At 40.9% G+C, this 18,269-nt stretch overlaps 1 protein-coding gene across 4 annotated transcripts; it reads left to right on the top strand.

Annotated features, from left to right (window-relative positions):
* Window positions 1–417: 417 nt before the first annotated feature.
* Window positions 418–17,288, top strand: gxylt2 (glucoside xylosyltransferase 2). Of its 4 annotated transcripts, none has more exons than XM_014133169.3 (8): window positions 418–830; window positions 2,817–2,888; window positions 4,714–4,918; window positions 6,359–6,502; window positions 9,223–9,474; window positions 9,900–10,023; window positions 15,012–15,184; window positions 15,471–17,288. In XM_014133169.3, exons 2-8 carry the CDS (start codon window positions 2,875–2,877, stop codon window positions 15,648–15,650), a joined length of 1,092 nt encoding a protein of 363 aa, XP_013988644.1. In that variant the 5' UTR covers window positions 418–830; window positions 2,817–2,874; the 3' UTR covers window positions 15,651–17,288. The 4 variants fall into 4 exon arrangements, with proteins under 4 accessions (XP_013988644.1, XP_082815501.1, XP_013988641.2 ...); XM_082959375.1 differs by having other exon boundaries at window positions 2,817–2,856; XM_014133166.3 differs by lacking the exon at window positions 2,817–2,888 and having other exon boundaries at window positions 419–830.
* The last annotated feature ends 981 nt before the right edge of the window (window positions 17,289–18,269 follow it).

Genomic DNA, 18,269 nt, shown 5'->3' on the forward strand with positions numbered 1-18,269 from the left:
AAGTCTAAGAAGTTGTGGATCTGTTTTATGTGCACTATTTCTATGCTTCCCGTTCTTAAGTTTCGTTTGTGTATCTTTTACTTTCGTTTTGTACACCAGCTTCAAACAGCTGAAAATACAATGTTTGGTATTTCAAACATATTTCACCACGGTTTAGATGGTACAATGATTCTCTACACTAAACATTGCTTGTTGTGTCACATAAACTTAGATTAGACGAACTATTACAATTTTAGCAACCAGGAAATGGCGGAGCGATTTCTGCATATTGCAGCTTTAATGTAAACATAGCTACTGATGCATTGTGATGGATGAGTTCACGTTGTGATGTCAAACAAAACACTGGCACTTCTCTTCTAAAGATTACGGTAAGGGAATATAGAAACTCCCACTGAGTGATGTTCATGGACGTGGAAAGCTCCTCCTCTTCGCTCTGGGTCATCTGCGGCGCAATGCAACGGAGTAGTAACAGAATGTCAACTCTAGCTGTTATTGCGTATGCACAGACATGAAAGAGGAATATTGTGCTCCTCCAAATCATCAGAACAATTTCCCACGATGAGAATTCATTGTAAAATTGTTGTGATCGCTGTCTGTTTTGGAGTTTTTTTACTTTTGTACTTTTTTGGAGGAAATGCTGCAGACGATCCGCCTTTAAAAGAAGTTGAGGAGGATAACTATTTTCCGAAGTTCTCGGGGCTTCGAAACAATGTTGCATCAAAGTTAACAAAAAAAACTCCCGATGAACTTCACATTCCACACAAACAACCACTCACGTACCGAAAAGTATCGAAAGTAGCCAGTAGAGGAGGCAATGCGATCGCAAAGAGGTAAGGAATTATCGCACCATTACTCGCTTGCTAATGTTGATGTGATTCATGTTTTTTTTCTCCACGCCTATTTTTTTCATCAACGTTTTGGAACACATTTAAAGACGCAAGATGTCTCAAAGGTTAGATGGGGATTTTTTTGCACCTTTATACGGATTGCATGACTATCTGCTTACAGAGATAGATGGGTTTTATTCCCTGTGGAAGTAATGGAATGAGTCCACACGTATCCTGTCTTTCTCTCTTTATTCATTCAGGAAGACGTGCCCCCCATCAAAAATATACATAGGCTCAATTATGTTCAAGGACGTTGGCACCAAACAATGGCTTGATCAGTCATGAGAGGACCAAACATGTTTTTGTCATTCAAATCCTATTTTTATTATCACATGTATTTTTCTAAGTGACTGACGGATGTATGACAGTGAGTTGTGTGCATATTTAATCCCAACATCAGCTCAAAGAAGTGTCTGGGGTTGTAAAAATATTATAATTGTGTAGCTTTGTAAACAACGGAATCAATTTGATAGTTTGACCTCGAATCTGACCTTTGTACCCCACGGTCTCTGGGGTTTATCCCTTTTTTAAATCCTGTGGTTAACAGGTTTAAAGGTCACCTTGAGAGAGTTTAAGATTATGGAATATACATTAGTACAAGGAGACCCAGTCATTACACTACTGGGGATTGAGGAGCATACATTTTACATATATTTTAGAACTCTCCACCTTTAAGTCAAGAGACTGAACTTGTCAATGTGTATAATGTGATGCCATGTCCCTTCGAAGTAGACAAGCCCAAGTAGACCAATATAGATGACCTCAACTAATGGCCATCATCCCCTCTTTCCTGTGCCTTGCAGACAATAGCTAGACAATGGTTTGTCATCATTCACTATGTCTGTCCAGGTGTGGAATTGTTTTTTGTTATGTCTCCTATTATACTAATTTGGGCCCTGCTCAAATTCTTTCCCAAAACATAACATCCTTCCATTTCCGCTGTCATGGTTGTCACTGATATGATAATAGCCCAGATTTGATAGTCTAAAGGCAATGTTCTAAAGGCAATACTTTCTGTTGTAAAGCTTGCTTTCACCTACAATGTCCTGTTTGATCAGTGATCTGGTTGGAAGCATTTATAAAGCATTCAGACTGGACCATAGTCTCCTGGCAGTGACCACACCCACACACATGTGCTCTCTACTGATAAGAGAAATGGGGTGGAGGCCAATGGTGATGGAGGAAAATAACTAAAGCAGGTTTAGCAAACAAAGCAGTAAGCGCTCTGATAAAAAAAAACCCACTGCACATCTCCCTTAGCTTCAGGCACTTTATCATTGGTTCTGGTGAGGGGGAGGGCTGAAAGGGAGGCATACAATTACCATAAAATATAAGCTATTATGTTGTCTTGGTTACTCTTTCCTCTTTTTTTCGTGTAATTTTCCCATCTTCATCACTTCAAACTCAACTGACTTCCTCTTACACACCTTTAAATAGACAAACATGCCCATCTTTCCTTATCAAACCATTTCCTCTTGATGTATCACTCTGCTTCCTGTGGATAAAAGTAGGGAGAAGAGCTGCTTCCCTAACAGATAGCATCAGCTGTCCCAGCTCACACTAAATTCTACAGTCATAATATCTTGTTGTAGACAATTACACTGTAATAACACTTATTTTAGTCAATGTATTCCACTGCTGATGGATGTTTCACATCCAGGCTCAATGTAGCAGGTATTTTTCAGTCTGTCTCACACAGTGTGTACGGAAAGGTCATGCATGATACTGTCCCCATTTAAAAAAAACTTTCCTCCCAATGATTACATCTGATTTAATAAGCCTTTTTAAACAAATTCCTTGCCCCATCATCTGGAATACTGTAAAACAGTGTCCCCCGAGGCCAACAAGGTATTCCGTTGCACTGACATTATGTAAAGCTATAAAAATGTCATCTTGGATGACTGGAGACTGCTCTCTCTCTTTCTGCAGGGCTTTGAAATCTCCCTGCTTACCCGAGCATCCTGACAAGGTTTGAGAGACTTCTTACATGGGCCTCATCAGGTGGAAAAAGCTCTCTTTTTGGTAGCTCACTCACTTAAGTACCTCCTGGCAGAGGTTGGCGTTGAGTAACTGGGAAATCTGTTAAACAGAATGCATGTAGCTAGGGGTGATGATTCACTCAAAGAATTATTGAAATCAGAGGAGGCTGGTGGGAGGAGCTATAGGAGGACAGGCTCATTGTAATGGCTGGAATGGAACCTAGTCAAACGTGGTTTCCACATGTTTGATACCATTCCATTACAGACATAAGCCCATCCTCCTATAGCTTCTCCCACCAGCCTCCTCTGTTTGAAATCCATTTTGCATAGGGAGGACACATTTTCAGATTTTTCTAAAACTTCTGATAGCATTCCCTTCACACAGGTTTCATCCAAGCCTTCAGCGCATTGCAGTAGTGGCTCGTATCTGATGGAATTTCTAAATAGTTTAAGTCATGTTTGATAGATTTGTTGATTAAGGTAAGCTGTATTGTCACTTTGCTCTTCAAAGCTGTTTTCTCTTTCTTCATGATTTGAAAGAGATTGTTGCGAGCCCAAGGCCACGTAGGCACAGTGCTCTGTTGTCAATAATTAGTGCAGTCCTTGTATCCCTTTAGAGCTAGTCTGAGTTTGTCAAAATGTTTCCAGATGGGTGGAAAATAGTTCTAACACTATGTAAGATTACCTCACATGAGCAGCATGTTCTTCTTACAATAAATAATGGGGCTTTGTTTAGTCTAACTAACTGTGTTCACAACATTCATTTCACTGGTCCAGGCCATCTATAACGCAATGCAGTATGTATCATAGAACAACACATTTGCTGAGCATTTATGGTTAGGTTGCAGGTTAAAATACAATATGCCTCTCCCTCAGTATTGTTTTGTGTATCATTTCCCCCCTAGTAATAATGTACACAGTACATGTTCATAAACACATTGTTCTTGAAAGAGCCTCTGCCATCAAAGCCTAGAGGACAGGCTCTGCCATCCGTCGTAATCTGTGTTGCATGATTGTCCCTCAACCATGCAGAAAACCAAGTGTCACGCTTGGAGACTGTCCTGCAACCCACCTGTCAAATTTCAGATTCCCCCTTCAGATTGTTAGACTAATAGACACATTCTTTGCCTACATGAAGCTCTTGGGTAGATGTTGCACTTTCCTCTGGCAGAATAGTATGTTTCCTTTCCAAAATCCTCACACAAATGAGGGATACTTTGTTCTAAAGAAGGATTTTGCGACCATTCTTCCTTTGCGTATGATAATGTTTACATTTACACACATCATAAAAACCATCCCATACGGTGTGCACATAAAATGCAACTTGAGGATTTAGGTCTAGTTCTACGTTGAGCTATACACATTTTTCTTTTTCAGAATGTGATTTATTCTGCTCTGCTGAATCCATTTGAATTCAATGGCAGTCTCTGTTGCTGTGCAGCGAGCATTTTTATGTCAGCTATAGAAACGACTTGGCCTTGAACATGAGAGAACAAAGCCCAGTGGGTATATACAGACCTACACTACAGGAGAGGGAGAAGGGTATGGTGAGGGAGTGCTGCTCACCCTGAGCATATGACTTGTAGGAGGCCTTGAATATGAACATATTGGTTAGCTGTCTGTCAGTAGAAACAGTGTGATTATGTACTGTCTGGAATATGTGTCTAAGCCACGTCCTGTCATGTTCAGATCTGTTCTCATGGCCGTTGACATGTCCATGAAGAAGTATCAGCATTGCTATGCAGCGGCTCGGCTCTGCCATTCTGTTGACAGTTGATGAGCAGGCCTGAGGAGCCTTCCGTAAGCTTAGAGTCTCATACTTGTTGCCCCTGTGTGTATCCCTGTAGCAGACAGAGGAGTGACATGGGAGTGGGCCGGCCTGCATCGAAGCGCGCCCGTGCTGACGAGGTCATGCACCTGGCCGTGGTGGCCTGTGGGAACCGTCTGGATGAGACGCTCACCATGGTCAAGTCAGCCCTCCTCTTCAGCATCAAGAGTATCAAATTCCACATCTTTGCAGAGGACCCCTTGACCTCACAGTTTGAAAAGGGGGTAAGTATCCCCTTAACAAAGTACATGATCTAGGCTTTAGGTACGGTATGTTTCTAGAAAAGGACCACTGTAATTCTCAATGAAATATAGGACTATTTGAATATTTTCAAAGACTCTCATGCTTTTCATACTGACAGTATCTTGTTTAATGTTCTTCCCTGCTCAGTAATAGATGACATTCACTGCCAGATCGGAGTATTAGCATGTTAAACAAACAAACAAACAAAACAGATCTAACCTTTTTTGATCTCCCTCTCACTTGCCCTCTAACGCCTTACAGGCATCAGACCCTTTTATCTCAAGGTTGGATCTTATATCCCCCAGACGTTTGCCTCACCGCATTAACCATGCAAGTTTTCAGTCACCGTTAGTTTATTCACGACTCAAGCTTTACAAAAGTCAATGTCTTATGCTACTGTGTAGCTGTAAACCTGAAGGTATATTGCCTTCATCAGGGCTCTCCAGCCCTGTTCCTGGAGAGCTACCGTGCTGTAGGTTTTAGCTCCAACCCTAATCTAGCACACCTGATTCTAATAATTAGCTGCTTGATAAGCTGAACCAGGTTAGGTAAAACTGGGGTTGGAGTGAACCTACAGGAGGGTAGCTCTCCATAAACAGGGTTGGTGAGCCCCGGCCTACATAAACGAAAACACTGTGCATGCATGGGGATACATACCCTTTGTGTGTTTATGGGTAATGGTATGTTTACCATCGGGGGAACCTCCCCTTTGTAATTGGCTTCATGCTAGCCAGGAAGATGAGTTGGTTAAACCCAAAAGTTAGTAGCATGTGAGATGGAATGTTTCGCATCCGGCCTGTGCTGGTGAAAAAGGAGTTAGAAGCAAGCTAAAAAGGTTTCTGACCTTTGATCTGTGCACCTCGTCAGTAGAAATCCTGCCTGCTCCTCACACTGATCTTCATCTCATGGCCAAATTGTTTAATAATGTTGATGATTATGGAGGGCTTGAGTGTCTAAGAGAGCAGAAAATCGTAGGCTTCTATGTGTGACAGCAGTGTTGACTTTGAGGGGGTAACCCTCAGGCTTGGACAGAATGGGATTCATATTTTCTACCACCTTTTGTTTCTTTTAGTTTAACTGGGAGTTGGGTATAGTTATAGCAATAACTGGCAGCATTATGGTCAATGTACAACACCGCTGCACTTACTGTAAAGACATTACTTAATTGGTTTACAAGAACTTCCTTAGGTGTTTATGTAGACTTGAACTCTCAGGGGTGTATCATGTGTCAGAATAATGAATATTTCCATTTGCTCTCTCAGTGATCCCTCTCCTCTACACCTCTTGACTCAACCTTTTGAAAATGCGCTCAAATTGTGCTTTTGTTTCTTTGGAAATTAAATGAGACTTCCTGTGATTGCATCTAAAAATGGCTGTGCTACCTCTCACAGCAAATGATGATGTTTAGTAACTTTGTGTAGTTTCTCTTTCAGCTGAGCCAGTGGCCCCATGCTATCACAAACAAGTTCCAGTACAGTATCTACCCAATCACGTTCTCTGTGGGGAATGCAGAGGAATGGAAAAAGCTGTTCAAGCCCTGCGCGGCCCAGAGGCTGTTTCTCCCTGTAAGGCTGCAGCACATCGTCTCTCTTATCTCTCTGTGTACCTAATCATAATTACTACACTGTTGGAGCTAGAAACATAGGCATTTCGCTACACCTGCGACAACATCTGCAAATCTGTGTGCGTGACCAATAAACTTTGATTTGAATCATATCTATCAAACATATGAACTGATTCTTGAAACTGATAAAGCTATATTCATTAGAAAATGTGTTAAGGTAATTGCCCATGTCGTCGGTTTTATTAGTACCATGCCACTCTGGGCTGCATCCTGACCCCAATGCATTTTCTATTAGATACGTTTAGCTTGATTTACACAGGCTGATACAGTGAGGGAAAAAAGTATTTGATCCCCTGCTGATTTTGTACGTTTGCCCACTGACAAAGAAATGATCAGTCTACAATTTTAATGGTAGGGTTATTTGAACAGTGAGAGACAGAATAACAACAAAGAAATCCAGAAAAACACATGTCAAAAATGTTATAAATTGATTTGCATTTTAATTATTACCCAGGTAATAATAGTATCAATACTTTATGATGGGTTTTACTTGTTGGTATATAATCAGTTACCTCAGTATGATAATATATGGCTTTATTCATACCCATTGACCGTTACTTAACAAACAAGCAATCCCCAGAGATTTAATTCAATAACTTAATTAAAGCATTGCCGTGGCCATTCATTGATGTTTTAATGGACAATCTTTGAATCATCAAACCGTGTGCACACATTGCTTTGTTTTTGTACATATTGCACCGTTGTAAAAAGTGGTAAGCAATCCATGTCTTCAACTTTATTGATTGGCAGATGATGCAACACAAACTCTATACTTTGCAGGAGCCGAGTGCTATTTGATTCTCATCAGGAACAGATTGCTTTGTGATTGTAATCTTCCGTCAAGCCATTGTGGCGCAGTGGTCTAAGGCACTGCATCTCAGTGCTAGAGGCGTCACTACAGACACCCTGGAGTCGAAGGCTGTATCACAACCTGCCATGATTGGGAGTCCCATAGGGCTGCGCACAATTGGCCCTACGTCATCCGGGTTTGGCCGGTGTAGGCCATCATTGTAAATAAGAATTTGTTCTTAGCTGACTTGCCTAGTTAAAGAAAAAAAGTAATCCCATATACACTACCGTTCAAAAGTTTGGGGTCACTTAGAAATGTCCTTGTTTAATTTTATATTTTTTTTTTAAGTCAATTTAAAATAACATCAAATTTATAAGAAATACAGTAAAGACATTGTTAATGTTGTAAATGACTATTGTATACGGAAACAGCATTTTTATTATTTAAAAAAAAATAAAAAATAAAATGGAATATCTGCATGGGCGTACAGAGGCTCATTATCAGCACTCCTGTGTTCCAATGGCACGTTGTGTTAGCTAAGTTTTATAATTTTAAAAGGCTTATTGAAAACCCTTTTGCAGTTATGTTAGCACAACTGAAAACTGTTGTTCTGATTAAAGAAGAAATAAAACTGTCCTTCTTTAGACTAGTTGAGTATCTGGAGCATCAGCATTTGTGGGTTCGATTACAGGCTCAAAATGGCCAGAAACAAAGAACTTCCTTCTGAAACTCATCAGTATATTCTTGTTCTGAGAAATAAAGGCTATTCCATGCAAGAAATTGCCAAGAAACTGAAGATCTCATACAACACTGTGTACTACTCCCTTCACAGAACAGAGCAAACTGTTTGACAGCAGCTTCATTAAATAGTACCTGCAAAACACCAGTCTCAATGTCAACAAAGAGGAGGCGACTCCGGGATGTTGTCTTTCTAGGCAGAGTTGCAAAGAAAAAGCCATATCTCAGACTGACCAATAAAAAGAAAAGATTAAGATGGGCAAAATAACACAGACACTGGACAGAGGAAGATTGGGAAAAAAGTGTTATGGACAGACAAATCTAAGTTTGATGTGTTCAGATCACAAAGAAGAACATTTGTGAGATGCGGAAAAAAATGAAAAGATGCTGGAGGAGTGCTTAATGCCATCTGTCAAGTATGATGGAGGCAATGTGATGGTCTGGGGGTGCTTTGGTGGTGGTAAAGTGGGGTATTTGTACAGGGTTAAAGGGATCTTGAAGAAGGAAGGCTATCACTCCATTTTGCAATGCCAGGCATAACCTGTGGACAGCGCTTAATTGGAGCCAATTTCCTCCTCCAACAGGACAATGACCCAAAGCACAGCTCCAAACTATACAATAACTATTTAGGGTAGAAGCAGTCAGCTGGTATTTTGTCTATAATGGAGTGGCCAGCACAGCCACCGGATCTCAACCCTATTGAGCTGTTGTGGGAGCAGCTTGACAGTATGGTACGTAAGAAGTGCCCATTTAGTCAATCTAACATGTGGGAGGTGCTTCGGGAAGCATGAGGTGAAATCTTTTCAGATTACCTCAACAAATTGACCACTAGAATGCCAAAGGTCTGCAAGGCTGTAATTGCTGAAAATTTAGGATTCTTTAACAAAAGCAAAGTTTGAAGGACACAATTATTATTTAAATTAAAAATCATTATTTATAACCTTGTCAACGTCTTGACAATATTTCCTATTTATTTTGCAACTCATTTCATGTATGTTTTCATGGAAAACAAGGACATTTCTAAGTGACCCCAAACTTTTGAACGGTAGTGTGTATGCATTTTGTACCATCACTGGAATAAGAGGAAATGAATTATTCTGATAGTAACCTACACATGATTATTGTCCTAACAGGTGATCCTGAAGGATGTAGATTCTTTACTCTACGTGGATACAGATGTGCTGTTCCTCAGGCCCATGGATGATATGTGGAGTTTCCTCAAGGCCTTCAACACCACCCAGCTGGCTGCTATGGCCCCAGAGCATGAGATCCCTAAAATAGGCTGGTATAGCCGCTTTGCACGCCATCCCTTCTACGGGGTCACCGGGGTCAACTCAGGAGTCATGCTGATGAACCTCACAAGGATACGAAGCACTCTGTTCAAAGTAAGGAACATCATCAATCAGCCTTTTGGTCATCTCCGTTTGGTATTTTGGTCATGCCTGCCCTGTTTTCCACCTGAAAGCTACAAGGAGATTGGTTTTATCAATCAATCGTATCTATCTGAACCCAACCAGCAACAGATGTGTCACTTATTGGCAGTCAGCGTCAACAATCTGAGTGCTCAGAGTAGAGTAGAGTAGACTGAGGCTCTGCGATCGCCACACTCGCATTAAAGCAGTGCTTCAGCACATTCAAGCTCAAGTTGGCATCTCTCTGCAACCAAGAAAGAGCAGTAGAAATTGTAACATGGGCAATTCTTGTCAAAAACTCGAACTTTGCTCTTTTTTTAAATTGGGCATTTCTGTAGTGTTTGATGTGTAGCTACTCCCTTGGCGGTGGAGTAAACCAGTCCTTTTTCCTATTCCAGAACAGCATGATACCCAGTGGCCTGTCATGGGAGGACCTCCTCCACCCACTCTACCAGAAGTACAAGAATCACATCACCTGGGGTGACCAAGATCTCTTAAATATCATCTTCCACTACAACTCAGGTACACTTGTCCTCCTTCTCTCTTCCACTACAACTCAGGCACACTCTTCCTCCCTCTCTCTTCCACTACAAATCTTGGCCCGGTTCCCCGATAGCGATGGAACTTAGGGTTACGAGTGTTTTTAACGATGCATCTTTCCTTCAGCAGCCGAAGATGTAACACGCCTTTCCCAGAACACCATGCAGAGAGAACAGTCGCTAAGTGTGTTGTTGGAGCATTTGTCGATACTGATAGGATCGAAAGAAAGGCAGCGCTGCTCTCGGGTCAGCTTTCTCAATTCAAATCTTACCTTAACATTCCAATTATTTCACAATACTGACGACAGATCAGCTCCTAGAAAGAGATTTTACCACCTATGGCTGCAAATATTGAGGTGGCTTATTCTAATGCTTAACCAATAAAAATGCATTAAATCACTGATTTGCTACATCATTGCACACACATTATAAAATATGAAACAAATTACAGTCAGTAGCCTACAAGTAGGAAAATAGAACTCAATTTATTGAACATGAAATGTACAGGTGAAGTCTGAAGTTTACATACACCTTAGCCAAATACATTTCAACTCAGTTTTTCACAATTCCTGACATTTAATCCTAGTAAGAATTCCCTGTCTTAGGTCAGTTAGGATCACCACTTTATTTTAAGATTGTGAAATGTCAGAATAATAGTAGAGAGGATGATTGATTTATTTCAGCTTTTATTTCTTTCATCACATTCCCAGTGGGTCAGAAGTTTACATACACTCAATTAGTATTTGGTAGCATTGCCTTTAAATTGTTTAACTTGGGTCAAACATTTCGGGGAGCCTTCCACAAGCTTCCCACAATAAGTTGGGTGAATTTTGGTCCATTCCTCCTAGCAGAGCTGGTGTAACTGAGTCAGGTTTGTAGGCCTCCTTGCTCGCACACGCTTCTTCAGTTCTGCCCACAAATTTTCTATAGGATTGAGGTCAGGCTTTGTGATGGCCACTCCAATACCTTGACTTTGTTGTCCTAAAGCCACTTTGCCACAACTTTGGAAGTATGCTTGGGGTCATTGTCCATTTGGAAGACCCATTTGCGACCAAGCTTTAACTTCCTGACTGATGTCTTGAGATGTTGCTTCAATATATCCACATAATTTTCCTTCCTCATGATTGCGTCTATTTTGTGAAGTGCACCAGTCCCTCCTGCAGCAAGGCGCCCCCACAAAATGATGCTGCCACCCCTGTGCTTCACGGTTGGGATGGTGTTCTTCGGCTTGCAAGCCTCCCCGTTTTTCATCCAAACATAACGATGGTCATTATGGTCAAACGGTTCTATTTTTGTTTCATCAGACCAGAGGACATTTTCTCCAAAAAGTATGATCTTTGTCCTCATGTGCAGTTGCAAACCGTAGTCTGGCTTTTTTATGGCGGTTTTGGAGCAGTGGCTTCTTCCTTGCTGATCGGCCTTTCAGGTTATGTCGATTATAGGACTCGTTTTACTGTGGATATAGATACTTTTGTACCTAGTTTCCTCTAGCATCTTCACAAGGTCCTTTGCTGTTGTTCTGGGATTGAGTTGCACTTTTGCACCAAAGTACGTTCATCTCTAGGACACAGAAAGCGTCTCCTTCCTGAGCGGTATGACGGCTGCGTGGTCCCATGGTGTTTATACTTACTATTGTTTGTACAGATGAACGTGGTACCTTCAGGCATCTGAAAATTGCTCCCAAGGATGAACCAGACTTGTGGCGGTCTACCATTTTTTTTCTGAGGTCTTGGCTGATGATTTTCACATGATGTCAAGTGAAGAGGCACTGAGTTTGAAGGTAGGCCTTGAAATACATCCACAGGTACACCTCCAATTGACTCAAATGATGTCAATTAGCCTATCAGAAGCTTCTAAAGCCATGACATTTTCTGGAATTTTCCAAGCTGTTTAAAGGCACAGTCAACTTAGTGTATATAAACTTCTGACCCACTGGAATTGTGATACAGTGAATAATAACTGAAATAATCTGTCTGTAAACAATTGTTAGAAAAATGACTTGTGTCATGCACAAAATAGATGTCCTAACCGACTTGCCAAAACTATAGTTTGTTTACAAGAAATTTGTGGAGTGGTTTAACCTAAGTGTATGTAAACTTCCGACTTCAACTGTATGTACAGTAATGCCTAAAAATCTGCCATTCTACACTTGAGCAATGTAGTTAATCCCCAACAACAACTGTTCCCCGGGCGCCGATGATGTCAATTTAGGTAGCCCCCACACCTCTCTGATTCAGGGTTAAATGCGAAAGACACATTTCGGTTGAATGTGTTCAGTTGTGCACCTGACTAGGTATGCCTCTTTCCCTAATGTATTTATTTTTTAATGCATTTATCATATGCATTCAAATATATGTTGCTTGTTTGTATCAATTGCAAAGATATTGGCAACTTTGTATTTGTAGTGAATTTTGTTCTGAAGTTATCAGCAGTCACAGGGAAACGATAAACCATGTGATTGTATGTTTAGCTTAAATCTTTTGTGTAGAAAGTGATGCGGGAGGGCAAAAAAAGCATCTAACGACGCACTTAGCTGTCTACGAGTGGTCTGAGGCTGGCGTTTGATTACGAGTGCTTTCTAGTGCAACGTCAATAATGATGGTGTCGTGTCTTTGGGGGTACCATTAAACGGAAGATATGTTTATCAATTAGCTCCCTGTAATTATTATCACGCGATTAAACTGATTAATCATTTAATTGTAATTAACTAGGAGATCGGGGCACCAAGGAGAATATTCAGATTACAAAGCTATAATTTTCCTAATATAACTTTCCTGTACTATAATATTATATTCTATTATAGTATAGGCAGATTATCTTCTAGTTTAATTGGTGTATTTTACCTCTAGTCCAGTCTCATACCAAACGTCGTAAATTGTTGTATCTGCACGAACCCAGTCTTTACTAAAATCATCCATACATCAATTGTCTTAAAATCATTTATTTACTACACTAAGTAATTAACAGAAAAACATACAAACAGTCATTATCGTCACAAAGGATTGGTATCGGAATGTGCCCTACTGGCTAAACAGGCAGGTCGGCCTGTTGAACAATGGATCATAAAAGGTCGGCTGAGAAGTTACACAGGGTTCATTAATATTAACAATTGACAATTGAAGGCTCACTCATTCGGGAACAATTGCAATCAATATATATTTACGCTCAGTGTGTCGTTCTGATTCTTGTTGGAGAGTAGTTCTGTTGGGGAGTTTTGTCCGCGTTCTCTCTCTCTCTCTCGGTTAGAATGGATCTTTCAGAGCGACATTCATTAATGTCGTCATCGAATGGTTGGTTCGTTGGTCTTCGCGTTCAATGATATAATTTACTTAGCTGCAGACTAATAATTAATATCAAAGACTTGTTCTTATTCTGTCAGTATCGATAGTCTAAAAGTTAACCACGTGGTATGGTTCACTTTCAGTAGAGGAATTGGAAGGTAAAACCTATTAGCCAACGGAGTGTAGGCCTGGTCTGAAGAAATGTAAATCCGGGGGTGTTTTATAGTGCCCATAGAACAGCTTGTCAAATGACGCCTGGTCCTGTATGGGTCCCTGGGGGCGTGCCTATGACTAAGTTAGATTTGGTTACAGAAATACAATTCTATTACATTACATCAGTACATAGCATCTCAATGTCTTACAAAAGCTTTATCCTTATTAATACATTCCATACACCCATATGATGCAAGTCTTAAACTGAGTCTATTATATAAACAGTTTTATGGTAATATGGCTATATTGTCTCTTCTGAGTATCACAAAATGGTACCAAGCGGATCAGTTCGTAGCTGGATTCTTCACCAATCTTCCATACCTTCTCCAGAACACAAAATGTCGCTTGGCTCTCCAATTCTATGAGTTGGAAGAATTTCCTGTGTCTCTCTATGGGCCATGTGGCCAGAGACTCTCCTGGAATTTTAGAGTTTTTACGACCCTTTACACACAGGGTGGATTGTGTGCAAAAGGGAGGGGTCAACTGTCCTCCCTGTACCAAAAGAGGCCAACGTCATGACAATGGTTTTGGGAAACCGCTCCTTCGAAGGTTCTAACGATGAACTTATTAGCCTTAAGATGCTTTTGAAAAACTGGTCCCTGGTACACTCTGCCTCCCTCTCTCTTCCTCAATGTAGCAGAGTGCTGTCATTGATTTGGAAGAAATTGTCAACTACAAATAGGAAAATAAAGTTGTATATAATGTCACCGCCATTCATGATGACAGTTAGAGCATTAACTGTACTTAGGCCTGTATCAAATTAGAATGTTTCCCCAACATGTAATTCCAAAGGGTGTTTGCCTGATTGTCAGCTTCTACGGAATTCAATTTAATTCCTTCAAGCAGGTGTAGGTATTGGTTTTCTCTAATACAGCCACAAGAAATAACTCTCCTGAATTAAGTCAACGCTGTGGAACTAAACAAGCCTGTGGCTGCAGCAGCAGATTGACACAGGTGCAGTCTGCGAGATGGGTATTAAGTGTTCCAAGCCTTAAGTAGACTTGGCAGGAGCATTGTTTGTCTGACAACATGATTAGAACCTGTCCAGGAAATAACCATTCCCATAGCAGCATCCCCAAATGGAAAAACAGGGCCATGTGGTGGGAGCAGCCAGTCACTGTGTAATATCTGCCTCGCCATGGAAACATGTCTGATCTTTCTCTTTTACGTGTACCCATGTTTCTGGTTTAAGGGGATACTCTGTTGGTGTTATTCTCCCTTCACAAGCCAGGATTTGATACAGTTTAAAAGGACTACAATCCTTGTAAAGCAAGCAATTTGATAATTGTTAAGTCAGTAAAGCAAAACTTAGAAGGGTCCTGAGCGATTAGCATTGCACGTTGAAGTCATTAGGTTTATTTTTTTCTAAATGCTCTTTGGCAGTAACAATACTGGTATCAGAGAGAGTATACACTGGTAATCTTTGGGACATTGTGCAGAAATCTGATGTAACAGACGTATAACGGTGTGTTTGCAGAGTGTCTGTACACCTTCCCATGCCAGTGGAACTACAGGCCTGATCACTGCATGTATGGGAGCAACTGTAAAGGAGCTGAGGAGGAAGGTGTGTCCATTCTCCATGGGAACCGCGGAGTGTATCACGACGACAAGCAACCAGCCTTTAAAGTAGTTTATGATGCAATACACGAGGTAAGAATAACCTACTTATTTTAGTGGATTATTGTTTCCTTTGTCCTTTTCTCCTTGGACAGCAAACGCTGTGGACATGTTTACATAAGGAAATCCTTGTCTCACAGCAACATCAGCCCCCTCTGCTGTCCATAGATATGCCTTTTATTAGCCAGATGATATGATTTATATGCATCCCCCTCTACAGTGCCTACAGTAGGCAATGGTACTGTTGATTTCTGTGTGGATTGATAAGCTACCACTACTGGTGTCTAACCCTGAGGCATGCAATGGTTCTGTTTCATAGTACCCCTTTGAGGACAACTTGTTCCAGTCGCTGTTCTATCCCCTCCAGACCAAGTTTCTGGACACTGTCAACACCCTGTGTGGTCGGATTCCCCAGGTGTTCCTCAAACAGGTGGAAAAGTCCATGAGGACCGTGTACGAGAAGAAAGTGGTCCGTCATGTGAGGCCTCCACCAAAATAATTACAGGAAACTGAACAGAGGAAGTTGTCTCTGACATCACTATGGGAATCTTTCTGTGGAAGATGTGCAATGTCAAAAGTCCCCAGACCAGATGGAATCTGTATGCGTTACACGGTGTTTGTAACACAACAGATCATGGTGTAGTGGACATGATGGTGTAGTGGACATGATGCTGGAATGGTGGTATGGATCATGATCGTGTAAAACTCCTTCCACGGCGGGCTGAGTGTTATCTGGTTTTCGCTCCTCCCTTATACTTGATTGATGAATTAAGGTCACTGATTTAGTAAGGCACTCCCTATAGGTCATAATTGAAAGGAAAAAACAGAAACCAGCAGACAATTTGCCCTCCATGGAATGAGTTTGACACCCCTGGTGTAGAAGGACAGGCACACTGTACAGTGCAGGTCAATGATGCTTTGTTTGGGGTAAACTTGCCTTATCATCCACCCACTAAATGTTTTACAGAACCTGATTTACATGTGAAAATGTGATGATAGACTTTAAAAAAAGTCCCGGTGGAGTATTAAGTGAGAATTTAAACATGCAGAGGTTATTTTTGTCAATATGATTTTGAGTGTTTTTCTCTTAAATGGGCAACGAAAAGGTCTTCCGTAAGGCCGCTACACCATAGGCTTCTGGAAATGGTTTGAAATGATCACACTCTGCCTGGAGGTCACTTCCTAATTGATCCTTTTATGTCATGCGAAGCTAATATGGGTCTTTGCTTAAGCAGAGTTTTCCTTTTATGTTACATGTTGCAATTGTCCAAATATAAAGTAAATATGTTACATCAACAAAATCACTTGCATAGTGGCGGCAGGTAGTCTAGTGGTTAAGAGCTTTGGGCCGGTAACCGAAAGGTCGTTGGTTCGAATACCTGAGCCGACTAGGTGAAAAAATTGTTTGATGTGCCATTGAGCAAAGCACTTAACCCAAATGTTTCATGTAAGTCGCTCTGGATAACAGCGTCTGCTAACTGACTAAAATGTCTATCTGTACAAGAGGGAATGTGATTCAACTTGTCCAGTTCTCCAAATGCCAACCGCAGTATTAAACACAGTATGAACATATCATACACTAAGCAATTACCTTTAATATTGTGTACAGAAGATGTGTAGATAAATGCACTTTTGTATTTCTGTAATAGTTCAGCTTGTGCGATTAGGACAGGACGTGCATACCACTTCTCCCCTATTCAATTGTCAAAGCATTGCAAATCCCTATTTGAAAAAGCAGTGTGGTTGTCTCTGAACAAAACTACCAAAGTGCAAGCGCTTATAATAGTGGTACAGTATTTTCAAGACAAAATGTACCATATGTATATTCACAAACGCTCTTAAGTGTTCTGTGTACGAAAAGGACAGCCAACTTAATGAGGAAGTGTCTTAGTGTATTAATGTCATACTATCAGTGATCCAGTATGTGAACTCAGAGACTGTAAATGCAAGCATTTATAATGTGATGTTTGTGTAGTCTACTCCATCAGTGTGATGTTTATGTAGCCTATCAATTGTCAGATGTGTTTACCGGTAATAATTTAAACTGGAAACTCCAGATGGTTTTATTTATACATGCTTATGTTTCTCTTTTTTTTATGGTTACTCTTTGTTTCTGAATAAAGTTACTGTGCCATCAGTTCTGTTTGTCTCAGGAGGCCTATTGTATAATTGTAATGTATTGATAAAAATACAGTGCATTCAGAAAACAACATTCAGACCCCTTTACTTTAACCAATTTCTTTTACTTTACAGACTTATTTTAAATTTATTAAATACATGTTTGTCCTCCTCAATCTACACTCAATATCCCATAATGACACATTTTGCAAATGTATTAAAAATGCAAAACAGAAATACCTTATTTAGCTAAGTATTCAGAGCCTTTGCTATGAGACAAGAAATAGAGCTCAGGTACATGCTGTTTCCATTGATTATCTTTGTTGTTTCTGCAACTTGAATTCATTGGACATGATTTGGAAAGGCACGCAACTGTCTAAGTAAAGGTACCACAGTTGACAGTGCATGTCAGAGCAAAAAACAAGTCATGAGGTTGAAGGAATTGTCTGTAGAGCTCCGAGACAGGATTGTGTCGAGGCACAGATCTGGGGAAGGGTGCCAAAAAATTGCTGCAGCCTATAAGGTCCCCAAGAAGACAGTGGCTATTCTTAGAGAAGAAGTTTGGAACCACCAAGACTCTTCCTAGAACTGGCTGCCTGGCCAAAATAAGCAATTGGGGGAGAAGGGCCTTGGTCAGGGAGGTGACCAAGAACCCGATGGTTACTCTGACAGAGTTCCTCTGTGGCGATGTGAGAACTTTCCAGAAGGAACACCATATCTGCAGCACTCCACTAATCAGGCCTTTATGGTAGAGTGGCCAGATGGAAGCCACTCCTCAGTAAAAGGCACATGACGGCCCTATTGGAGTTTGCCAAAAGGCACATAAAGGACTCTCAACCCATGAAAAACAAGATTCTCTGTTCTGATGAAACCAAGATTGAATTCTTTAGCCTGAATGCCAAGCGTCATGTCTCGAGGAAACTTGGCACCATCTCTACGGTGAAGCATGGTGGTGGCAGCATCATGCTGTGGGGATGTTTTTCAGCGGCAGGGACTGGGA

The sequence above is a fragment of the Salmo salar genome, chromosome 12 (assembly GCF_965601325.2).
Source record: "Salmo salar chromosome 12, fSalSal1, whole genome shotgun sequence".
Lineage (NCBI taxonomy): Eukaryota > Metazoa > Chordata > Actinopteri > Salmoniformes > Salmonidae > Salmo > Salmo salar.